This window comes from Aythya ferina (genome assembly GCF_964211825.1).
Source record: "Aythya ferina genome assembly, chromosome: Z".
NCBI lineage: Eukaryota > Metazoa > Chordata > Aves > Anseriformes > Anatidae > Aythya > Aythya ferina.
Genome location: NC_140299.1, coordinates 81,464,091 through 81,489,816, shown reverse-complemented (window position 1 = coordinate 81,489,816; position 25,726 = coordinate 81,464,091). Strand labels below are relative to the sequence as shown.

At 41.0% G+C, this 25,726-nt stretch overlaps 2 protein-coding genes across 9 annotated transcripts in view; both read left to right on the top strand.

The window, feature by feature from the left end:
• The window catches only part of MBLAC2 (metallo-beta-lactamase domain containing 2), a 15,913-nt gene extending 2,353 nt beyond the window's left edge, over positions 1-13,560 (top strand). The window contains exons 2-4 of one of the 2 annotated variants that reach the window (XR_014687274.1): positions 815-972; positions 8,541-8,690; positions 13,520-13,560. Coding sequence is in view for 1 of the 2 variants with exons in the window: in XM_084504537.1 (XP_084360663.1) it covers positions 815-1,203 (389 nt within the window). In the remaining variant the exon portion in view is untranslated. Of the gene's footprint in view, positions 1-814; positions 4,338-8,540; positions 8,691-13,519 lie in introns of those variants that run through there. The other variant, XM_084504537.1, reaches the window with a different exon arrangement.
• On the top strand, positions 9,822-25,726 carry CETN3 (centrin 3). Of its 7 annotated transcripts, none has more exons than XR_014687276.1 (7): positions 9,822-9,954; positions 13,520-13,655; positions 15,299-15,413; positions 18,017-18,208; positions 21,332-21,433; positions 23,197-23,304; positions 25,282-25,726. XR_014687276.1 is itself a non-coding variant. In XM_084504560.1 (5 exons), the coding sequence occupies exons 1-5, from the start codon at positions 9,938-9,940 to the stop codon at positions 25,323-25,325; spliced, it is 504 nt and encodes a 167-aa protein (XP_084360686.1). In that variant the 5' UTR covers positions 9,822-9,937; the 3' UTR covers positions 25,326-25,726. The 7 variants fall into 7 exon arrangements, 2 of the variants coding, with proteins under 2 accessions (XP_084360686.1, XP_084360687.1); XR_014687277.1 differs by having other exon boundaries at positions 22,319-23,304; XR_014687278.1 differs by having other exon boundaries at positions 21,591-23,304.

Below are 25,726 nucleotides of genomic sequence, written 5' to 3'. Positions count from 1 at the left end.
CACTTGGAATTAACTCTGCCTTCCCAGAGTTGCTCCCAGCCCCTGCACAGTGCTTTACACCACCCCGGGAACAGGAGGCAATACTTCCCAGCCCAGGCCCAAAGCACTCAGTTTATGTATTTATCACCTGTGAATTAATGGATTTTGCACGTTTATAACTCAGCTGGCATTATAACTTAAAATTAACAACAGACTTGTTGTTAATTATCCTCCAACCCTGGACTGGCTTTCTGCTGAGAACACAAGCTCAGGGTCTAGAGCAATGGAAAGGCATTCACATTTAAGATGGAGAAAAACATTCTGTTTTTCTGTGTCTGATTCAAGACAATTAAAAAAACATGTTCGGAGGCCAAACTTGCTCCTCCTTCTGCAGTTTATGGCCTGTTGTTTTGCCATGCAAAAGTGACTGCGGTTGAGTCCTAGGTGAATTGAGGATAAACTTTAATAAACTGTGAAATACTTTGGAAATTTTCAAGGGAGGCATAGCTTAGATGTGCTCCGTTTGTTTCCTGTTTTATTTTTTCTACCATTTCTTTTTATGTCGTTCAGCTCATTAGGGTGAGAATTGTCTCAGTTAATACTGCTCAAGCCTGTGTTATCCATTACTATCACCAGGAAATAGCATCCTGTCAAGTGCATTTTTCAAATGCCTCTGGCGCTCAGCAAGCAAAAAAAGTCCTGCTCCTGCTGTTGTGGGTGTACTCTGTGTAAACACACATGGGTAGCTGTAGGCTGTACTTTTTGGTGGTGTTTAAAGTGCAGGATAAATGCACTTCATTTATCCCGTTCATCCCTGTAATGCCTCTGTTTGCAGGGGATGTGATCAGCCTCGGAGACCGACAGCTCACCGTCATGCACATGCCTGGCCACTCCAGAGGAAGTATTTGCTTACACGACCGAGAGCACAAGATTTTGTTCAGCGGAGACGTCGTGTACGACGGATCCATGATTGACTGGCTTCCCTACAGCAGAGTAAGTGACTACGTTGCGAGCTGCCAGCGCCTGATGGAGCTGGTGGACAGAGGTCTGGTGGAGAAGGTACTGCCTGGGCACTTCAACATATTCGGAGCAGAAAGGTTGTATCGACTAGCTTCCAACTACATCTCCCAAGCTGGATTTTGTCACAAAGTGTCTACCTGTGCCATGAGATCCATTGCAAGCATAGCGCTTCGTGTCACAAATTCCAGAGGCACTTCTTCCTGAAGGTGCATTTTGTGTGGTCTGTCCCCTCGTGGAAAACCAAGTGACCTGTGAAAATGGTGGAGCAAGCAAAATGCAGTATTCATTAGGAAAGAGCTGGCAAAACGATGCGGATGAGCTGTAAAAGTTACTGCTTTTGCCGACTCTGTTCCTGTTTTTATGGAAAAATGCATAAGATAGTAGCTTAGCCAAAGCTGCCATTTTCCTTTCCATTTTTTCAGGGCATGTTTGCACACATATTGTGATTGAAATATATCGTTTTATTTTTGATATGATTCTAACAGATACGTATATGCCAAAATGAGACGTTTTACATCCATGCCTGAAACTTCTTTGATGTAGCACTAGGATTGTGGCTGCTCACTCAAATCCTGCTCAGGTTTTGGCCTGGCACAGCTCATGCTGATGTCTGATTTATGTTGGGAGTAGCACCAAAACGAGAGCAATACCACGGCAGGATTCAGTGGGCAGGGAGAGATAAGGTGTAGCCATTTTCACCTACAGCTTGCTGTCCCCTGCAGCAGTCATCTCCAGCATCTTTGCAAAGTAACTGCTTGGCAGTTTGTGCAGAATCCACTGATGTATGGAAACGGTATAGACCAAATTTCCAAGCTGGATGATAACACCAGCTTAACAAAAACAGCTTTTGATGTGGATCCCACAGCAGACAGAATACCAGGGCTTTCATGCTTCCCAGTAGGGTGCAGGGGACACATGCACCCTGATGGAGGAGGAAGAATAAGCCCTGTCACTGCCAGGTAGGGAACTGTTTTGCTATAGGTGTGCTAGTTAATGAATGCATGTGTTATGCTAGTCTGTACAACGTGGATTGGCCCCTAGCTTGGTGTGTTGTTTTTCCTTATTTTCTGATGAGCTTATAAAATAAAAGCTTTACTTACAGACTAGGGTGTTCTCTAAATCGGAGAGATCCAAACGGGTGGTTACAAACGTGAAGGTTTTGTTTGTGTTTAAGCGTATTTATGTGTGACTGGATTGTGACTTGGCTGTTAGCACTCTGGGAGGGACAGGGTGGAGGCAATAACACCACTTTGCCCCGCTGCAGGTGCTGGATGAAAACAGCTGGTATGCTTGTTTCCGCACAGGGAATGTATCTGGAGCTGTTTACTGTTTGCTTATGAAGTGTTTCGGTGCCTATGAAAAGTAAAGCACTTGAGTCTGTTCCAAAAAAAAAAAAGCTGAATGCGTTGAGGAATGCTAAGTGACATTGTAACTTGCTTTTGAGTGTGGAATGTGTGTTGTTTAAAAGCTGTTGAAATGGTTAATGTTCATGTAATTATTATAACAGCCTGTGTACTTATCTTCTTTAAAAGGACACTGTCTGATGTTGTTTTTGTATATAAACATATACTTTCCTAATAAGATTGCAAATGTTTTTCCCAAATTTTAGTGGAGTTTTACCTTATCTGTTTGGCTTTCACTCTACGTGGAAGCTTTGTTTTCCCCTCTCATCATACCTGACAGAAAGGGAGCCCAAAGTTTGGGCCCAAAGGCATGGGAGAGTGGAATTAGTGGCCTTGTTAACAGGTGTAAATTCCAGTGATAAAAACGGCCTTTTTGGGAAACCAGTTGCAAAATAAAAAGCACGTCTATCTAAAAGTGATGAAGGAGAGAATCACACATAGCCCTCTTCTCCTTTCACAGCTCACTGCTCTCCTGTCTTTACCATTTGAGTATATTCTTCACTGACAGTAGTACTGATAGGCTGTGATGTGCCTCGTTCTCGTTAGCTGTGCCTCTCTCCCCTCTTACAAGCCGCAGCGAAATTTTTGTGTAGGCAGAACAAGTGTGACAGTGTGGCACCTGGAAGACTTGTTATCACTTGCATCATGGTCTCTGTTTTGGAGGAATTCAGGTATGCCAACATGCTACACAAGGAGCGTTTGATCAGTGGACAGGCTCGTCTCATATATGAAGCCAAGAGCAGTTTGTTTGGCCAGAGGAAGGAATATGAAAGGGTAGTTAGTCCGGGAAACAAAAAAGCCATTCCATGAAGAGGCTTCACCTTGTGGCTTTCTTTTTTTTTCCTGCTGACTAACATGCTGCTTTTTTTTTTTTGTAGCAGTCCACATGCAGTTCTTTAAGTCAGAATAGACAAAGATATACACAGCGGTGCACCTCACACCAGTTATCTGGATGAAGCCATGGTGCCTCAGGTTACCCAACAGCAATTGATTGAATTCCTCCAAATCAGATGTCTGCAGCATCACACCAGTAGTAATCTTGCTCAGTGCTTTTGCAATGAGTGTGGGAGCACTCACGATAAACCTGTGCAATAATTTCGACTACAGAGACCTGTCACAAAGCCTGCCAATATCTAGGAGACTGCTAAAGTTTTGGAAATATTAATTAGCAGATCAGTTTGATTTAGCATTTCGTCTTACACAACTGTAGTTTAACCTATTCCTTCTCCCCTTATGAGCCCTGAAGCCAGATTCTACTGTACTGAAACCAGAGCTCCTAGCAGGAGGCTCACAGGTATGCCAATTGAAAAGGAAAAATCTCCTCTCTGATTTCTGCTTAAATCTGTGCTTAGTGTTAGCTAAAAGATCCTTAAGCGTCCAGGTCAGCCTGTTAAGCATATATAGATAACAGCAATTACCTGTTTCTTCTTTTCCTTTACAGAAATCTATGGAATAATTTCCTAGATCAGAAGTGAGCTTTATGTGGACATAGCCCCAAATGGGGTGTGTTAGTAAACTGCTGCTATAATCCAGTTGAAATTAGTTTTTGAGGTCTTGAGATTATTTTTGTATTTATAATTCACTATTAGGTAAAAGATGAGTCTTATATAAAGAACTGTCTGTGACTATTTTTGTTAGGTATTACCAAATTTGTCATTGCAAGAGTTTGACAGTGTCCCTTTAACACTGCTTGGATTAAATATTTAAAACAGACATTGTAAGTTTAAATATTGCAGCATTTTGGACATTTGGAACTGTGTTGCTTTCTTTGTAAAAACTAATGTATGTTAACTCGGTTTTCAGTAGGCTGAGAATTTACAAAAACATTCAGCTGGGAATTTGTGCTCTGTAATTCGTCAAGACTTTTGTGCTGTCAAACAACAGTTTACACGGACAAAAAGTATAATTAATGATAATAAAAGTGTTACAGTTCTATGTGGTCTAGTAATTTGTATTATTTTAGTGAGAAATACTTATTCATTCTAAACAGTGTAATATCCTTAAGAAATGCTAGTAGTTTTACTCTTCTGTGCAAGAGGCTGCATTAGAAACGTTTGCATATCTTCGACTGCTGCTGCATATACAAAGCCATGAGTAGGTACTTCTCAAAAAAAAAAAAAAAACACAAAAAAAACAACACCCCAAACCAGGCTTTAACACATACCAGAATTAGGTTTTCCATGGAATTGGCACATAGAAAATGTGGATGTAATGAAAATATATACTGAGGGATGAATTTGAGTTTGGGATGATTTTAGTATTGCCACGCAAGACAGTAGCTAATGAGAGCTGTTAACTATACGTGAAACAAAAAGCACTCATGTGGTTAACACATAACTGGATCTTGAAATAATGCCTCTGTACATCCTGTTTAGTTCCTAGTAAAAGGTAAGACTCTAACCTATTTTGAATAGTCAGCCTCTGAAGGACTGAGTAGTGCTGACCACAGTGACATGTGGATGTGCAGCGGGTGTGGTTGTAAAGATCTCCTAGGGTGTGATCGCTGCCCGCCTGGTAATTAAGAGGTATATCTGATTTAGGACCAGAATTTGCAAATGACTTCATTTGGTACCATTGGCAAATCTTGCTCTCAAAATGAGCACACCTTGTTAAATTCTGAATTTTATGGTGATGCTAATGACAAAATTTGAAGGCAAATGTAGGCAGAAATAAAATCTATTAGGAAATTTATTTTCCTAATAAAATTTATAAGCAATTAGTAGGAATACAATACAAATAAATAAAAATAATTTAAAAATATCACAGTGTTGGTTCTGTCTACAGGATAAGAAAATGAGCATGTATTTCCAGAAGAGGCAAACACATGAACGCACTTGCTTCACGTGTCCTGTACGCAGACACATACATGGCTGTCTGTGCAGATAGGCCTGGGTGGAAACAGTTGTGTGCCCCCAGAAAATATTGAGAAATGGATTTTGGCAAGAAGACAGTAAAGATTGCAGTGATGAGGTACAGGGCATGGCCAGGCATGGGTACTGACCTGTTTACATGCAACCAGCCTCCTTTATCCCCCTATCCCTCTGTTTTCCCTTGCTTGTTCCTCTCTGAATTACCTCTTTTTGCTTGCTGGCCTGCTCTGATGTCCAGTCCAGGTAAGGACTTCATTCAGAACGTAAGGTGTCAGAAGAATTTGTTGCTGTCACTACTTGTTCCTCAATAAATGGGTTTGCAAGTGTGTCACCCTAAAAGTTGGTCAAAGGAACTCTCTTAAGACTTAGTTTGGAGTTTTAGAAAGCAGGCATTGTGTAATGGTGATGCTCGATGCATGACTGCTCCACCTAGTGTGTGTGCCAAATTTTCCAGGCTACAGGGGAATCAAAACGATCATCCAATTTCAAAAAAAAAAAAACAAAAACACATAACTATGCTATTTTCCGTAACTGGTTGAATAAGTATGTGCTTTTGTTTCTACTGATGGCCTTTCAGATTCTTGATGTTTGTGGATAGGTTAGTACTCAAGACACACATACTAGGCTGAGTCATTTTCACATCCAAGGACATGAATACCCTGAATTCCTCATCTAATCAACAGCTCAATGTCCTGGTGGAGATCAGTGACCAGTGGTGTTCCTCAGGGGTCAGTACTGGGACCAGTAGTGTTTGACACCTTTGTTGATGACATGGATGGTGACACTGAGGGTGCCCTCATCAAGTTTGCCAATGGCAAGGCCACAAGGATGACCAAGGGCCTGAAGCACCTCTCCTATGGAGACAGGCTGAGGGAGCTGGGGTTGTTCAGTCTGGAGAACAGAAACCTTTGGGGAGACCTCACAGCGGCCTCACAGTGCCTAAAGGGGGCTGCAGGAAAGCTGGGGAGGGACTCTGTGTCAGGGGGTGTAGGGATAGGACAAGGGAGAATGGCTTTAAACTGAAAGAGAGTAGGTTTAGATTAGATGTTAGGAGGAAATTCTTCCCTCAGAGGGTGGTGAGGCCCAGGCCCAAGCTGCCCAGAGGAGCTGTGGCTGCCCCATCCCTGGCAGTGCCCAAGGCCAGGCTGGATGGGGCTGGGGGCAGCCTGGGCTCTCAGTCTCTGTGCGGAGGGTATACCCGGCTGTCCTTCCTACAGCTTAGCAGGTACAGAAATGAGCCACAGAGTGTAAGGAGGCTACTTTAGTCACAAAGAGGATCATTGCCTAAATAAGAATTGCCTTCAGGCTGCCACATAGCTTCTGCAGCCTACATTCTGCTCATGTAGAAGGGATTTCTCTACAGTAAAGACTTGTTAGGCTTTATTTTAAATTTAATGTTGTTTGAAGCTAAATATTACAGGTTTTGATGGTAAAAACAAGGAATACTGACACTGCCCACACTGTGGTGCAGCACAGGGTTATCCAGGCTGGTCAGATAGCAGTCTGGTCCCGTGACATGCGTAATTAGCCCAGACAACTGTGTAGGATGATGCTAAACCTCTTTACCAATGGCTACATATAGCTTACACATTAACACCCTCTTGCTTTTTGTAGTGTACTCATACCTCAAATTCAGCTAGCACTTCTGCAGAGCACACACAGGCAGAATATCCCATCTTTCTTCCTCTCTGACATATATTCTGACATACAGAGCATACAGAGCTGTTACTAGCTCCCTACAGGCCTATAAGGTGTGTAAGGTGTAGCTGCTGCTTGGCCAGGAGCAGGGGATTTGCCCAGTGGCTCAGCAGCATGATTGCAGCCAGGAGCTGCCTCTGGTGCAGTGGCAGCGCTGCTGTGTTTGATCCTGAGGAAAAAAAAAAAAAAAAAAGCCCTTAAATTTACCATGAAAATAAAAAAATAATATACTTCATTCCAGAATTCAAGCAGAAGCCAACAGTGCTGTAAGTCTGCTATTACCTTTTTGCTATGCTGTCCCAAACCATTTCCTGTTTGTTCTGTCATTGCTACATGGTTCCTCCAACCAGTCAGCCTTTACTGGACGGGATGATCTAACCAATTTAATAACTGACTTTGCCTCTGTGTGTCCCCATATGTGTACAACACAGTCTTGGGAAAGTAGGAGGAGGCGTTCAACAGCAATTACAATTGGAAAACACAGGAGGGGGAAAAAAGAACCCTGACACGGGGAGGACTCTGTAAAGGGCCAGTGTTTCCATCACTTTATCATAGCTAGCAAGTAAGGGACTGCTCAGCAGATTGACCCAGATATGTAAAGGAATACACCTCCATCAAACTGGTTAGAGCACATGCTATGTTCTTTACATGGTTTTCTATTTTTGCACTGATTTTGTGCCTATGATTTGTCTTAAGAGGGATGTGGACAAGCAACACCTGACCTTGAATGCAGTCTGCCAAAACAAAACTATGCTTTTAAAAGTTTCTAGATTAATTTTATTGATAATGCAGCTTGTTTTACATCAGTAGGTTATGTTATTTAATCTGGTTTTGAACAGGTGGGTCAAGATTTGTAAAATTCAGTTTGGGACAAGGGAACAGCTGCATGGTTTCAATACTACTTAAATTAAGAATAGGGAAGGAAATATTCACTCAAAATGAAAATATGGCTGGCAGACAGATCAGAGCCACAAATGGCTTTCATAAAGCAGTAGATGAGTTTGTGAATTCATTAAAAGCTAACAACAGAACCTTCAAGGGTATCCCCAAAATAAGCAGTTACTTTCCTTTGTAAGGTGGCAATGCATAGGTGTGAGACCCTTGCTCATGATATTCTGATTAATCCCATCTACTCAAAAGTAGTAACATTAGAAGGGGTATTGCCAGCTTGGAAAATGTAAAGGTTCACGAGTTGCAGTTACTATACCCCAAATCAAATATTTACTTTTTGCTATCATAATTTGAGCCTGTCTTTTTGTTTTTGAGCTCCTGGCATCTCCACTTCATGTGCAACATGAACACAGCAGCTGGCTTTGCTAAATTTATCAACAGTGCAAGTTTAGTTTCCAGGGCTGTAAACGGTAAGACACTTTTACTTCCTACACTCGCAAATGGGACTAGCTTAGAATCACCAAATTTACAAGCAAAAGCACATGGGGATGTGCTTATCCCTGTGGGTTTTATAGCACCACCTCCTCCATGCTCTGAGAGTGTGTTTTCTCCACTCAGTGCTTCCCTTTTCTCTCTGAGCATGTGTCTATGTTATATAAAGTGCAAAAATTGCTTGCAGGTATCCTTGTTTACTATGGAGCACCAACTGCTTGCACGTGATGAACCCTGGCTGCAGAGCTACCAGCATGGAGATCTGTGACCCATATTCAGGACCTGTATTCAGCTCTGTGCTCCAAACTGTGGGGAAAATAAATCTGAAGGCAAACAGGTAATTGTTCAGAGGAATGCATCTAATCACAGATCTATCCAAATGACAAGGACTGAAATTATAATTCTCTAATAAAAAGTCTTTCTACAGTGCAGGTTGAGGGTTAAACCTGACAGTAATTTACGCTTTTAATTACAAAGTGCCATCTGTTCACAAGAGGACAATTACAAACTCCTCACAGTGCCTCTGCCTACTCGATCTGTCAGGCAGAAATAATATGAACAGCCAGCCAAATAACCCTTGTCTCTGACTGACTTTGTTCAGGATCAGTGTCTTGAGCATGGCCACTGATTCCAGCTATTCAGGTCCAGTAGAGCACCTAGGGTCAACCTGCTGCAAGTTCACTAATCTATACAGGTTAGCAGCCAAGTGTAGAGATTTAACTAGCACTGCCTGATTTACTGCTGGAAATCTGTGAGTCTGCAGATGTAAAACACCGACGTGATGTGCTGCCAGTCAGTGATGAATGCTGAGTCGAGCAGGACTCCAGTGGCTGCGGGCATTTTTCACTGCCTGAGCCCTTCCAGTGAATCCAGCTCGAGATTCACTCGTGGCAGCAGAGACTTGAAGATCTATGTGGTCCAGTGAGTGGCATTGTACTGCATCGTTAGCAGTGGGTAAGAGCCCTGTCCAGTGATGGGCACCCCAAATGACAAGGCGGTGGGGACACACGGTGAAGCAGCTGATGGCGTGCTGAGGTGACACTTCTGATTCTCAGTGTTTTTTTGTCATCAGTGACTTGAGTATTTCCTCCAGCCACGGAGTATGTCACGTAGCATCACTGACTGGTTTGCAGTGCTCAGGATTAGTGGGACCGGAGCTACGTGATAAGGTTATAACCTGGCGGTGCTGTGGGTTGCGCTGTGGGATACCTCTGCAGTCAGTTAGGGTTACGCTGCTGTCAGGCTGTATAGCCTGGACTGTGCTTGGAACCAGTGTCAAAACAGACTTGGTATATACGGATTAATATATTTTTAGGAGGACAATCTCAATCCTAGCAAGCCGTAAAGCCGGAACCCGCACCGCCCCCCGCAGGCTGCGCACACAAACACACACACAGACACCAGGCGCAGGCGCACAAAATGGCGGCCCTCCCCCATGGCCACCACACCGCCCCCTCCGCACGCCGGCCCCGCCCCTTCCGCGCTGAGTGACAGCCCGGCGGCCCATCGGCGAGCCGAGGGGGGCGGGCCGAGCGGCGGCCGGCAGCCAATCAGGCGGCGCGGCGCGGCGGCGGCGGCGGCAACATGAGCTTGTCCGTGAGGTGGGGGCGGCAGGGCGGGGGGCGGCGGGCGAGAGGAGGGGGGACGGTCGCGGCCGGGCGGCGGGGGGCTGCGGGCGGGCGGTGGATCCTCGTTGTTTATCACCTGAGGGGATAAACGGGGCGCTGGAGCCTCGCTCGCCTCCGTGGTGAGGCTGCGGGTTGTCTCCAGGGTGCCCGCTGGCACTCGTCTCCAGGGCGCCTGGAGGCTGGGGCAGCGGGAGGGGGGGGTGGGGGGTGGCAGCAAAATGGAGGGGATGGGGCGGTGCGGGGCCGCCTGGAGCAGCGCCCTTTGTGCGGTGCGTACACACCCCAGCAGGCAGGCAGGCAGGAGGGTCCTTTTTGCACAGGAGTTGAGCGATAATCCGCTTTCAGGCTTACAAAGCTGCCTGCTCGCCCTCTGCAGCCAGCCAAGGGCCACTGGGGCTGCGCAAAGCTGCGGTAATCCAGAGCCCGTCTGTGCTGTCCTGGGGGCTCTGGGGATGCGCCAGGTTCACCCTGTGCAGAACACAGCCTTGTCCACTTAGGGGATTTCTGTGGTACAGCCCCAGCTGTGCTTGAAAGCTGAACCCCAGCTGCGCAGTCAATCGCTGAGATTTGATTGAAGTTAGGTAGCCTTCTTCTTTTTCAATAAAGGGGAAGTAAAAGCGGCTAGCTGCAGGATTTGGGAAACAAATATGCCTGAAAAGCAATGTGCCATTTACACACGTCGTGGTTTAACCTGGCCGGCAGCTAAACACCACACAGCTGTTCACTCCTCCCTCTCTGGGATGGGGGAGAGAAATGGGAAAGCGAAGCCTGTGAGTTGAGATAAGGACAGTTTATTAAGACAGGAAAATAATAATAATGATGACAATAGTACTATTTATAATAATGTGTACAAAACAAGTGATGCACAATGCAATTGCTCACCACCTGCTGACTGATGCCCAGCCTAACGCCGAGCAGTCTGGACCCCACCCCAGCCTGCCACCCCTATATATTCCATACCATGACCCCATATGGTATGGGATATCCCTTTGGCCAGTTTGGGTCAGCTGTCCTGGGTCTGTCCCCTCCCAGCTCTTGCTGCACCCCAGCCTGCCTGTTGGCAGGACAGAGCTTGGCTTGGTGTAAGCACTGCTCTGCAACAATTAGAACATCAGCATGTTATCATCACTCTTCTCATCCTAAGCCAAAACATAGCACCCTACCAGCTACTAGGAAGAAAATTAACTCTGTCCTAACTGAAACCAGGACAACACACCAGTTATCTTCAAGCACCTTACATGATGTGGCACAACATGCATTTTTTCTCTGCTGCAGATGAATATATAATAGGTTTCTTCCTGAAAACATGTAGAATTACACAATAACCAGACGGGAAAGGACCTCTGGGCGCCATCTAATCCAGCTTTCTGCTCAGAGTAGATCCATCTCAAAGCTGCAGGAGGTTGGTGAGGATCTTTCTGGCTGGGTTTTGAATGTTTCTAGCAGTGGAGGTTGTTCAGCCTGTCATTGCGGCTCTTCCTGTACGTAACTATGAGAGTTTTCCTGTAGATCCACTTGCAGTTCACCTGTTGCAGTTTGTAGTTTTCTCTTGTCCTTTGGATGTGCACCTCTGAGGGGAGCCTGCCTCTGTCTTCTCCATCGAATCCTCTAGACAGTGAAGGACTGTAGTGGGTTTATTTGGCAAGGTTTTGGCAGCAGGGGGTGGCCTCTATGAGAAGAGCCCAGCAGCTGCCCCATGTTAGATAAGGGCCAGTTTCAGCCACCTCCAAAGGAAACCAGCACTGGCCAGAGCTGAGCCAGTAACTGATGTTTTTTGTGCCTTTGTGAGAGTAGATTTAGGAAAGGAAACAAAAAGTGCTGGTTAGCAGCAGCTGGGAGAGTGAGAAGTGAGAGCCAGCCCTGCAGCCCCCAGGTGGGTGCAGCAGGAGGGCAGTAGCCTGTGCAGGGAGAGGCCCCTGGTGGAGCAGGCTGTCCCCCTGCAGCCCATGGGTCCCACATGGAGCAGATCTCCACGCTGCAGCCCCCCCATGGGTGGAGGAGCCCCCGGTGGAGCAGGTGGATGTGGCCTGGAGGAGGCTGCGGCCCATGGAGAGCCCCCGCAGGAGCAGGCCCCGGGCTGGAGCTGCAGCCCATGGAGCCCCCGTGGAGTAGGGGGTCTGGGGGGAGCTGCCACCCACCCGTGGGGGACCCGCCCTGAGTCTGTTTTGCCCATGATGATAATTGTTGAGTGATCTCCCCATCCTTATCTCAACCCTTGAGCCCTTTGCATCATATTTTCTCCCCCTCTTGCTTTCAGGAGGGGGGCTGAGAGAGCGGTAGTGGTTGTGTTGGAGCTCAGCTGCCCAGCTGCATAAAACCACCGCAAGGACAACACAGATGGCATGTCTGTGGCCCTTCTACACCTGCTCCTTCTGCCCCCATCACTTGGGTCAGAACAAACTCGGCTCCTTCAGCTTCTCCTGTATCAGGTGCTGCGGCCACCAAGGTCTGCCTTAGAGTACAGAAAACGGATAAAGCCTCTGCTGTACTGGGGCACCCCCAGCTGGATGCAGTACTTCAAGTGTGGCCTCGTGATTGCGGAGTGGAGGGAATTACCACTGCAGTTAGTCGAGTTTTTTGACAGGGTGATCTGCTGCTGAGCTTGGTGCATACCTGATGCTTCCAAGAGCGAGCTTTCAGCCTTCTGAGAGTTCTGGCTGGTATCACCTGTTACCTCGATCGAGTGCACAACTGCTTTTAGACTTCTTGCTCTGAGGCAGACATCTTCCAAGCAATCTGTCTGGATTAAGCATTCAGTCTCTGATCTGAATAAAGCACCGTTAGAGCAAAAATTATACACTGCTACTTGATCTGAGTAGCCTTTACCTGTGTCATCTTCATTTTTTTCCGTGTTCTCCCCGTGACTTTTTTTTTTTCTGTCTCTGTTACCTGAATATTTAGTCTTATTTCTAGGCCAGCAAAGAAAAAAAAGATTTGTCTTGGAGTAGTATTTGCTGATTTGGGGGACTTTTATATGCAACAGAAGCAGATCAAAAAAGTTTTCAGATTAGTGTCTCTATGATAATAAAGGATTCAAAAAAAAAAAAAATTCCTAAGTGCCAAGTATCTTTGGAATGTTTCTGGCCAAAAAAAAGCCAAAGATCTGTGGCACACAACACCCACTGTAGCAGCTGGACATGAAGTTAAAGCTGTAGCTGCATCTGTGCCTCAAAACTCTTTCAGGTAGTTTAGAAATAAGGTGTTTTCAGGAGTTGTGTCATCTCAGCTGCTAACCTAGCTTGTAAAGTCAAGCATTCTTTTCAACAGGTAGTTTTCCTTACACTTCTTGATTGTTTGCTATTTATCAATTCACCTCTGCTGATTTTGTTTTGGGTGGGGGAGTAGCAGTGCTATTCAACCTGCACAAAGGGATTGTCTGTTTTGGGTGTTATTTTATATTGGGAGGAGACAAGCTGGAGAGATGTCGAATGGGGATGGTAGTGATCTGTGCCATTATGGTGAGTTTCTTATTGGTGGAAAACATTATCTATAGTGGTATCAGTAATCAGTTACACTGAATTTCTCTCTTCTTGTATAGGAATGAGCTTTCAGTGGACAAAATGAAAAAGAAGAAAAGAAGAGAACTAACTGAGGAACAGAAACAAGAAATTAAAGATGCCTTTGAGTTGTTTGATACAGACAAAGATAGAGCAATAAATTACCACGAATTGAAGGTATTTTTTTTTCATTTAATTAATTTTAGGACAGGCAATATATATCTTCTTCTAAGTGAGTTTTTATGACGGCAGCTGCATCTTTAACAGTGCTCCATGTGTTTCATCTCCTGCCAGGCTGAAGGAGTGGAGATATTCAAAAAAGAAATTGCAAATATTGCATTGATGTTTGCATGGATGTACGATTGAGCTTTTTTCCTCTCATTGTACACAGTGCAGTCACGGAATTGCTCTAGCATTCTGTGTAACAGAGATCTGAATGCTCCCCAGGTGCAGCTTGGGCAGGCGAGTAAGTGGGAAAACAGCTCCTGAAAAGCTGTCTTGTAGTGCCTTTTAGAGGCACTATATAATGTAATGCTTGGTGTTGTGAAAATCCACAGGTTTTAAAAACTGAGCTAGAAGATGTAAGTCAGGTTTATTAAGCTGCTGACCAGAAACCAGAGCTTACCCACTGTGCATTTTTCAGCAGGGAGCCTATAGTCTGTAGGAATGAGGTGTGCTTTTTGCTGTGCTTGTGAGAGGGACTCTGTAGTTTTTCTTCCAGTGAAGGCCTCTCTTGTTACTAGCTGTCTGCAGATGGAGGTTGGGATGGCAGTCCTTGTTCCTAGCGAGTCCTCCTGTCTCAGGAAGCATTGCATTAGTTTATTAAAGGCTCTTTAAGCCTTTTATTAATTGCTATTCTAATTTTACTGGCTTGGGGAGGCTAGTGTTCCTGTGATAGGTACAGTAAGATTTTTTGGGGAAGAAATGCCTAATCCAAGCAGCTGGTTCCACAGTCTTGCTTTATCTCAAGAAAGCAGTTAAAATATTTTCTATATTAACTTTATTCCAGAGTTTGGGTATTTTGTCTCTGCTGAAAGCTGCGAATAGGGTACCACTAGGGACTGTTGGTACAGTTTGTCCTGTTAGTGTGCTTGGCATTCCCAGCTGTCTGACTGGAAATACATTTATTAGGTGTCTAATTAAATATGGTGCCCCTGAATTTAGTGCTGTTGAAGAACAGAAAGGTATGGAGTAAAGAAATATCTCCTTCTCTACAATGTCAGCATGTAGCATAGGGTTTGAAAGGCTATATTGAACAGGATTGTGGCTTTCTATTTCTGGTTCTGTGTATGTTCATATGTTTGAATGCAGTCAAGGCAGTGTGTGCTGAGGATTGCCATCTCTGTTGAAATGTGGAAACTAAGCATGTATCCCTAACCTAATGGAAAAATAAGTGTTACTGGTTTATGTGGTTGTAGTTACACTGGTATCAGTGGAAAAGTGGTAAATTGAGTCTCTTGTAAGATGACTTGTAAACTTAGACATGTTCAGTAATTTAAAGAATGGTTTTCAATTTAATCTTGGAAAAGGGGACAGTACTTGAAACTTGTTTTGAAAATCAGGAAAGAAGTCTGCTTTCCTAAAAAGCATTTTATACACTGATTTTTCCACTTATAACCTGATGTTTTACGTGCTCATGTTAATTTTAGGTGATATGTTTATACAAAGCAGTTTTTGTTTTTATTTTATTTATTATTGTTGCTAACCCACTGATACACAAAATCAGTCCTGGGCAGTAAGGTGCTTGTTAAAAACAATAAACTTTTAAAATCTGTAGTTTAATATTCATATTTGGTTGCACTTCCATTTTCTTCCAAAAGGTGGCAATGAGAGCCTTGGGTTTTGATGTGAAAAAAGCTGATGTACTGAAAATACTTAAAGATTATGATCGAGAAGCAACAGGCAAGATCACTTTTGAAGATTTTAATGAAGTTGGTATGTATTTGATTTTATACCTGTAGAAGACTACCTTCAGAGAAACTTAGCCTACAGTAGTGACTGGAGTTTGGGCAAAGTACTTTGTGTGCATTTTCAGTAACTGGTTCTACTGGGAAATAGAGGAGGGAGACTGAATTTCATATTTTTATTCAGAAACATGAACAGTGAAGGAAAGTAACTTTTTGTATATTGAATAGTCAGCTGATAAATGGAGATGAATACATGTTACAGCAGTGTAAAAGGAAACAGGCTACACATATTCCTTATCTGTATAAAACTTCTACAAAGGAATAGCCCCTAACTTGAGAGGTAGATGTTTTTGTGTTTATTGATTTTTGTAGGACTCTCCTTCCTGCTTGGAAAAAGTAGTTGGCACTGGTTTTCATTGGAAGGAGTGTACGCAGAGACAAACTGTGAACTGAATACAGATTTCATATAAAACAGAGATAAGAGAAGTTGAAGCAGATGCTAAGTATTGTACATCAAGGATTTTCAGCTGCTGATAAAAACAGTGAATTTCATTAGGCAGCTTCTTTCATCTGAAGAGTGTGTGTTTTGCATAGTTTTACATACTGTGTATATGGAGTGATCTGCAGAATTAAAAAAATGAGGGATTACGTTTCCTTGAGGATTTTTAGATTGTTAGACATAAATTGTACTTTTGTATACAATTCATATTTACCAAAAATATAAACTGGGATCCCTTCATATATATGTTACAGCTTTATATCTCTATTTCATGATTCCACTCCATGTGTTCAGGGTATTAAATTACATAAGGTTTCTGAAAAAAAAACGCCACCATAGTACGGTTTTTGGATACAAATAACTATCTGCTTGGTAATGGTGAAACAATTACTGTTATAAATGTGGCAACCCTTAGAGATTTTATAGGTTAGGATTGGAGAAAATGTGTTGTTAATGACAGATAATATTTTTTCCTTAGTCATATTCCAAGTTAGAGCAAATTCTGAGTCAGAAGAAAATTGAAGTCTGTGGGGGAATAAAATTGATCAGTCCTTATTAAAAAATAAAAATTTAAAAAAATGATTTAATACTAGATCCTAATGTTCGGTTCTGTCACAGCCAGGACCAATACAAGGTAGGCAATCAAAAGTGCTGTGAGAAGCTAGGAAAAGTCATGTAGAAAGCACAACATGGACCAGGAAGGCAATTGCACCAATCCAAAAACTTGAATCTGATTTGAATGGAGTTATAACATGATACGTCCTTGTCACAGAGTTGAACTTGATACCAGTTGTGGCAGAAAGATCAGGGGGTTAGAGAAAATAGGTTATAGAAACGATTATTCTGAAGAGCTGGCTGAATATAGTTTTTAAAAAAATGTTGAGCCATCAGTTTTGCATAATTATAATCTGTGTTTTAAATGTTGGAACTGACCATCTGAAATGTATAAAGATACAATTGTATTTTGTCTTGTCCTGTACAGACATTTGACCTATGATATTTAGAGACATAGTGTTTTATTGTTCTTCAGCTAGTGTTGCAGTTGCCTTTCTGCCAGAAAAAGTAGAATTTATCAAACGATGTAGTGCTGTTATGCAATGTAGTTTTAGATAAAAATACTTAAATAAAAATCTCAGAGATTTTTATATGCATTTTAGTATACATTATATAAATAAATACCTAAATGTATAAATATAGAGATATGAAAATACGAAAACCTCATTACTATAGCGAGCTTATCTAAGCTTGAATCTAATAGCTTCATTTCAAATTCACTGAGCCAGAGGAGGCAATCCATCTGCAAACAGTAGCAGATGCTAAATGCTTCTCTTTGCACAAATTAGGATGGTGTATCTTTAATGACTTTGTAAAAGTCATTAAAGTCCTGTAGTCATGTAAGTCCTGTAGTACAAGACTAGCAGGTACGAAGATGTGAAGGTATTTCAGAAATGTCTGAAATAATTACAAGCAAAATATTTTTTGTAAAACAAGCTAGTTTGCCTGTTTTCTCTGTTGCAGAAGCTAACAAATGGATTTGGTAAAAGGAATAACCAAGACTGGTGAATTCTTTTAAAATGAACATCCTGCAGCTCGTAGTTGTGTCCTTTTCATGACCCTTGGGCTCTGGTTTTGTTGTTGGGATTGCTTTTTTCTTTTTTGGGGGGCACTTTTGTATATAAAAGAGAAGTTCCATATGAATGTTATTCATTACTTATTGCTGTTGCAGTGTTCTCCCCAAGTCAAAACTGTGTCCAGATCATAACATTTAAAATCAACAAATTAAAATATCTGTGTCTGTCAGAGCTGATGTTTTTTTTTTTTTTCTGAAGTGCAAGCTTGGAACAGAGTAGGCACATGTATATTTTCAATTTATATAGGAAAGTCTATTGAAAGCACGAGTGTGTCTAAACTACCATGTAGCTTTCCCCTGTAACTGGTGTATGCCAAAGAGAAACTCAGCTTGTGAGAAGTGTTGACAAAGGTCAGATAGCTGGCAAGCAATTTATGCATATTGAATTGGAATAGATTAAAAATGGAAGAATAGATAAAATCTGAAATAGGCTGAGGTGATAGGAAGAATGTGTGTTTGTCATTCTGAATCTTTTAGTCTAATTTCATTATCCTTCCTACAGTGACAGACTGGATATTGGACAGAGATCCACATGAAGAAATACTCAAGGCATTCAAATTGTTCGATGATGATGACTCTGGTAAAATAAGTCTGAGAAACCTGCGTCGGGTTGCTAGAGAACTGGGTGAAAATATGTCCGATGAAGAACTACGGGCTATGATCGAAGAATTTGATAAAGATGGAGATGGAGAAAGTAAGTATGAAGAGTTAAAATCCCATATAGTTCATTCTTAATCTTCTCCCCTTTTAAAATGTTGTATTAACCTGAAAATGCCTGAAATTTTAACATTGTCATCTTTTTCTTTTTTTAAAAAAAAAACCTCTCAGCTCAGCCTTGATTTTGCTTACATATAAGAGAAATAGTTCTTGATACCTACTAGCCCTGGAAATGCATGGTGGAGTCTAAAAACCAAATTGATTTCTCACCCTCAAATTCATCACAACTCTTAATCAACCAATGCTTATTAAAAGATTTGTTAAAGTTTAGCTGAAAGCAGAAGTAACTGAATTCGTACATGGAAGAGACCTTGTACTACATTACATTCTTATTTCTGTATGAATCAGTGAGAGTAAGAATCAGTAACCCTCTTACTGATTCATTAATGTAGTCATTAATGTAGTACAAAGTGCTAAGAGGACTTCTTTTGATCCTCTAGTCCAGTATTTCTTAAGTGGTAATGTGTCACTGTTGTGATTTCAGCCTGTTAGTGTAATAATCTGTACCTGACTAATAAATCATGATGGACTTAACCCTGGGTCCAAGCAGCATCAGCTGGGATGAGTCTCTAATGTGCTTCTGGGCTCAGAGGTGCTGAAGAACTCGGTGTGAAAAATTGCTCAGGGCAATCAACAAGGTCTATACAGAGTGGGCTGCAGAGGAGGCTTATTAGCTGGATAAAGAATGAAATAACAAATCTAACTTGATGCTATGTTCATTAAATCTTCCTAAGCACTTCAGCTTAACGGTGGTGTCTTCCCCCGCCTCCTTCCCCTTAAGTTAACCTTTACATTTACACCAGAAACCTTAACACATGGATTTCAGGAGCCACTCACTTCAGACAGTCAACACAGATGCTGCATGTCCAAGAATCACAGAAACCTGCTTCTGAGGTTTTTGTTTCTTTCTTTTCTTTTTTCTCTTTGGCCATTCTCATCTGCGATTTCAGTAGCAGTTCATCACCTTTTTCAGAAGCAGTAACATTTCTATTTGTCAGCAACAACATCTGTTGGATTCAAAACTCCAACAGAGGGGGAAAAACAACGCATTGCTGTCAGCCCTGACAGACACTTTTCTCTGTTCTGCTTGTGGTAGATGTATGCTCCAGTGTGGAATAACAACTACGAGTTTGTCAGCTGCTGGCCTGTGCTTGTTTGCAGTTACTCAAGTACTGAAACAGTCAGACGGTTTTCTTTCAAGAGGAAAAACAGGACATTCAGACAAGATAGGTGCTGTGGAAATGCAAACTTTGTGTCAGTGTAGTGGTGAAAACAGGGAGCCTGAAGGCAAAGATAGCAAAAGCTCTCTGTTTTAATTGCCATTAGAGTGTTATTGTTGACACCGTTACTACAAGAGTCACTGCATAATTGAGAAAACTTTTCTTTCCTTTTGGAAATACTGTCTTCTGGTATCTCTGTTTTCTGAGGCCCTGGTTCCCTAATAAATCCACACTGTGTAATTCTGTTGTTCCTCCACATTGCCAGGTGTGTCCTCCCACACATTGCTTGCATTGGTATCTGTTTCAGTAACTGCATAGCAAGCCATCTACCCAGACTAGCTATTTGTTATATGCTTTATTTTGAGCTTGTTTTATTTTTTAAAAGGAATAGTTATAACAGCATTGCATTGCCTGTATTACCTTTTGTGTATTTCTCTAAAGACTCATATTAGTTTTATGCGAAGGAGTAGCTGTAGAGGTGAGAGCAAGTAGAAAACATCAGTCCACATGCACATTTTGTTCTTTGTTGCTCTCCTGGAGTTACCAGTGGAGACACCTGAATCAGGATCACTGATGGTCTTTGACTACAAGCTAATAAAGACCTCTAGCTCCTTTTAGGAAGGGCATAATTGTGAGAAACACTCCGTAGCCAATAACTTAGGCTCAGGTGAGGATCTCAGTGAAGCAGCAATTTATTGTCGGGCACGCCACAAGCAGGAGAGCTCACTGACTAGTTCCAAAATGCGGTTGATACCCTTTTTGATGACAGGACCCTTCCCTGTCATCATTTTCCTTATTTATCTATTAATTTTCTTTCTTAGAGTAGTCTAGCACAAGATTGAATATTGAAGACCGGCAGCATAATGCTTTTATGTGGTACTGTTTATCCATAATGTTCTGTGTTTTCTGTCCTTTAAAGAAAACTGGTGCTGCTTCTAGCTTTGAAGATGCATTCTGAAAAAGTAAATAATCCCGTGAGTCACTGTTCTGTTCAGTTTCAAACATCTGGGTCATGTAACAAAATTTCACTGTCATCTAGTTCTCCTTCTTTTCCTGCCAAGGAAAACAAATCTGAAAGTATTAGTTGGTAGCATTTTTAATTGATGCCTTAAATACAGGAATAATACCACTTGTGGTTAAATGCTCTTGTTACATTTGAAAGATTGTTTTGTTCACAGTGAAATAAGGTCTGTTATGTGATATCCAGGCTGCTTGAACCTTAGTCTTTGTAGTGAAACTACTAAGCTGTGCTGGTACACTCTGACAAACTAGCTGCTGAAGTATTCTCGACATACTTACATCTGTCTTAAAAGGGTAAATCATCTTGTTTTCATACTGCTGGTCTTAGGAGTGACTCCTGTTTTGGAGCATGGCTGTTTTTAGAAACTCCGTGCTGTCAGTTTGTGCTGTTTTTGTCCTGTGTAGATGCATCTATAGGAAACATAATCCAGTGTTGGGTCTTAGATTCTGGGAGAAAATTATGGAGAGGTGGGGAAAAAAAAAAAGCTCCACTGAATTAATATGCTTTCTTACCTCTCCAAGACAACATTTTCTTCATATTAACTGTAATAATGCTTACTTTATGATGATGTATGCAGTAGAAATGAATGAAATCTGAGGCTAGGGAAGGCTGTGATTGCTTCTCATTTCATTGTGACTAACTTGTGAACAGATCCTGAGTCTGAGGAGGATTACCTGGGTTACTGGGAATTGTTACCACATTTCTCTTTGCAGTTTGTTTGGATGTTGGAAAAATTGTTTATCATTATAATATTGTATTTCCACTTAGCAACATTATTGAACAAAGATGTTTTGAACCAGAGAATATTTTGGTAGGGATGTTTGCATCTGTGGTTCTTATAACTTCCTTTGGCTTCCAGTTTTGGGATGTGTGCAGTATTGAAACTGGCTACGGAATATTTCTGGAATAGTCTTCAGAAATTGTATCACAAGCACCTGGGTAGAAGTTGTGTCAGAAGGAGGTGGGTTAGTATGAATACCGTAAGCATGTGTATTTTTTTTTTTAAATTACTTTTGTTTTGTGTCTTGTTAAACAGAAGTCAGTCTCAGCATAGTACTTCTGGGGAGAAAATGTTACTCCCCTCTGCCTTTTTGACCTTTTCTTTCTGTATTTTTCAGTAGTCCATCACATAACCGGGCAACACATGAAAGACTCTCCAACTTATTCATCCATCGTTTTGTCAGTGTACTGGGGGAAAAAAAAAAAAGAAAAAAAAATCCTCAGTACGTTGTGGAAATGCGTTCTGTTCCTCTTCTGCAGAGCTGTTCAGCCATTCTCATAAACACTGTGTTTCCGTAATCCCACAGCAGAAACAATTGATTCCAAAAAATATAGCAAATAATTTGCCTGTACGAGGTGAAAATTCAGTCAAGACATGAATATTGGTCATTCAATCTACTTGATAATACCAGGGGTGTGTTTGTTCTGTGCAGCCCTTGATGCTGGTACATCGTCAGCTGCAGGAAATGGAGGTGAACACCCATGCAGGGAGCTGAGCATTGTGTGCCCTGAACAGCAAGTCTGTTTAATTACTGTGGGAAAATATTTTCAAATCTAATAGTTAGAATAAAAATCTAGTCCACTACTTCTATTTCTCTTGTGCAACAAAACACAAGGGTCTTGTATTTTGGATTTTTTCTTAAAGTTCAGTGCTTAGTGTCCTACTTGCAGGCTTATGGCTGAAGAGGTAAAAATAATGTAATACGTAGTTCCAGCTTTTGCATCTTTTTCTGTGTCTAATGTTTGCCCTCTGGTCGGTAATGTCCTGGAACAGTACCATAGAAATAGAATAATCTGACATGCATTTAGGGCTTCATATTGGACTGACAAGCTGATGTGCCTGCAGGCTTGCCTACAAAGGAAGGCATTTGTATCATGCTGCAGTGAGCATTTGGGCTGTTGGGGGTATGCCGTAGGTCCTGGAGAAAGACAGACCTCTAAAATCTTTCTGGATGCTGTAACTTTTTCAGACCATGAAGGCAGGTAAGCACTGGAGTCTTGGAGATGTTTCAGAGCCTGAACAACCTGATTTAGCTAGCCTGCTTTGAGCAAGGGATTGGGCTGTGATTTTAGTGTTCAGTAACTCAAAAGGTATTTAAAATTCGTAAGAGTAATTAATTTCTCAACACAGAATTATGCATTTGTTATCTTTTAATAGATTTAGTGTATTCGTAGAAAATGATTGTCTAAGTGAATTAGAGGAAATTCAGAGCTTACTCCTTGTTAAATGCTGACAAAGATACATAATTTACTTTGTATGTAGCGAGGGGAAATGCAAGCCATTTAATTCAGAGCCTTGCATAAGGTTCACCAAAGACTAGGGAAGAGTCTTCAGAAGCAACAGTAGAAGAGAATAAGTGTAAAGTGTCGGGGCGTAGTCTGAGCCCAAGCTAACTACTCGTCCCTCTTCTGACATCTTGACTACCTGGAGAACAACCAACGGCTTCACATTACTAACTGCAATTTTATACTAATAATTTTTCCTGATCTGTGAAGTTGACCATAGCCTGCTTCATTTTCATCTTTAAAATCTTAGTAGCTTTGCCAGATGTTTGAATCATACTTTTCCAATTGTTAAGTTTTAGGGAGTAGCTAGATTTCTGTGGTCATCAGCCAGATGTGTGTGTGGTTCCATCTAATTTCTGTTCTTACAACTAACCTGATTAAGTTTCATCTCAAAATTCCTGCTTAATGTGGCTTACTGAAAAGCTTCTTTGGACTCAGATATGTTCTTCAGATAACTGCTGTTGGGAAAGGTCATGCACATTGAGACTATTGCTCTCTTCATCAAGTAAACAGTGAAACTGGAAATTATCTTAAATAAGATAACCTGTAAGTATTTTTTAAAGCAACTTATTGGCTTCAATGTCTACTCTCTTTTCATTTTTGTAACTTAAAGCAATTTCAGAGGCTTAACAAGGGAAAGGAATATGTTGCCTGTTGACCAGTATGACTAAATCATATGGCACTTGTTTTGTATGCAGAAAAGCTTTAATTGATAATTCCAAACCCATATTTTTGTGATTTTCAGTGTAACTGACCAAGAATCAGAACTATTGCTGAATGTAAAGCATTATAGTAGAGCCAAAACAGACCCAAACTCATCTGTTCTATTTTCTTAAATCTGTTCTTTGTTCCTCATTCTGCCCTTCAACCTTCACTTTCTAGGAATGAATCGATAAATATTCATACACATAAATATCCTGTATATGTTTCGTAATCATCCACCCTCTCCTCTTATCCATATTCTTAATTATTTCAGCATCTGCTCCAAATATATTCCCCTTTTAAATAGCTAGAACTGTTTCTCAGCTCTTTCACACCTTCTCAGTATCTATTTTGTAATATAAACCATTAAAATGACGATGATTAGTATCAAATCATTGCTAGCCACTACATTCTAAGAACAAAAATGCATTGACACATAATTAAGGTGGAAAGTACATACCAGTACATAAGAGAGAACTTGCAGAAATGTTGTAATCATCTGAACTCAACACATGATAAATTTATCAAGTATAGAAATATATGGTTATATTTGAAGATATCAATGAGGTAAAGTCGTAGAGATGCTTTTTAACATCACACAGACAACGTTGTTCTTATGTGTAGTAGAATCCGGTGACTGACTAACATTTCAGGATGTATGGTCCTCAACTAGATTAAAATAACTTGTCTCTTATTTTTTAAAATGTGTTGCAAGAGGGCAGGTTTATTTATTTATTTATTTTTTAATATATTTTTAACGTAGTTAATTTGCTTTGCTTTCTTCCGGCTTTAAATGTAACTCATGCTTTGCAATACTTTGTTTAGGAATAACTTGGGTACGCTGGCTGGGGTAGATAATTGTCGGGGAAAATCTGTCATACGTGTCTGGTCTCTTCGTTTCACTGAGTTACTCTAATCATTCCCCAGCGCAGTAATTAGTTGCAGAGTGAACATGTTCATTGGCTAACTCTTCTACAGTGGCTCTGTTTTAACATATGAGTAAGGTCAATAGCTCAGGTATAAGTGCAGCAAAATAATTAATGACTGCTAATTAATTTATTATTATGACTTAATTTCTTCGAGTACATTTGTGTAAAATTTCAGTTAATTATAACTGTAAAGTGAAGAAAGTTCAGATGGGGGAAGAGCCTGTCAAAAGTCCTTTTTAATTCTAGCTAATTTATTGAATCATTAGTAAATTATCTTAAAATTCATTTTGTATTTTGGCAAGTGTTACAGGTTTGGCAGAGAGGAAAATGATGGTGTGGGTGTGTGTTTTTTTTGTTTTTTTGGGGGAGGAGGAACACGAAGGTCTGAATGATGACTTGAATAAAACAGAATTTGATCATAACTGGAACTGCTGCATTGTTACTTGAGAAGCATGTGTTTAATACATTTTATTTACCGTGTTTAACATTTTAATATATGTTAAAGTCATAAAGTGGCATGTTTTTGCTTAGCCATCTTTTTAAATACTTTTCTAATATTTTTGTTTTCTTTTTAGAATATTTTTACTTTCAGCATTAGAAATAGTAGCTTGTTATATACAAGCTAGATTCTGGCTTAAGTATCACACATAATTAAGATTGCATTCTGACTTTAGCCTTTTACATGAAAAATGACAAAAAAAGTGAAAACTCTGTTCTAAATGGAAAAAAAAATCATGTATAAAGCGTGGTTAGCAATCTGTCAGACCCAACAAATACTAAGTTGGAAACCTTCAGAGAAAAGCATAAAACAGATACATTATTTTCTCTTTTGTTTTATGGATATCTGCTGTTTTGTTTGTCTAATATTTTTCTTTCTTTTTTTTTTCTATAGTCAATCAAGAAGAGTTCATTGCTATTATGACTGGAGACGTTTAACATCAGAAAAGAAGACATGAATTCGTGGCAAAAGGGATGAATTAGTGACATCTGCCATTCCAATATTTTCTACTTTGTTTCTGTAGAGTCATGTAGAAGATTACTTTATTCACTGATCGAAATAACACAGGCTTTATATGCTGGTACTTCGGTACTTTTTACAATTAATTATTGTCACTCAAGTAATTGACACAGCATATTAGAAGAAGTAAAACTACATTTCAGAATGTTTGAGTACTCACTTGTAAAATAGCTTTGTATAAGATTTCTAAATTATATTGTCTTGTAAGAAGCGTTTGAAGTTAACTTTGTGTTATGATTAGCTATAGCCTTAGTTTTGATACATAAGGTTTGACAAGCTTCCATTTTAATAAAATATTCTTTACTATTGTGACTTGAAA

Bases quoted from the DNA above. Each gene is read 5' to 3' on its own strand.
- CETN3 (XM_084504560.1), top strand. The intron at 13,656-15,298 runs GTATTTTTTTTT...TTCTTCCAAAAG, and splicing joins TAAATTACCACGAATTGAAG to GTGGCAATGAGAGCCTTGGG. The intron at 18,209-25,281 runs GTAAGTATGAAG...TTTTTTCTATAG, and splicing joins TAAAGATGGAGATGGAGAAA to TCAATCAAGAAGAGTTCATT.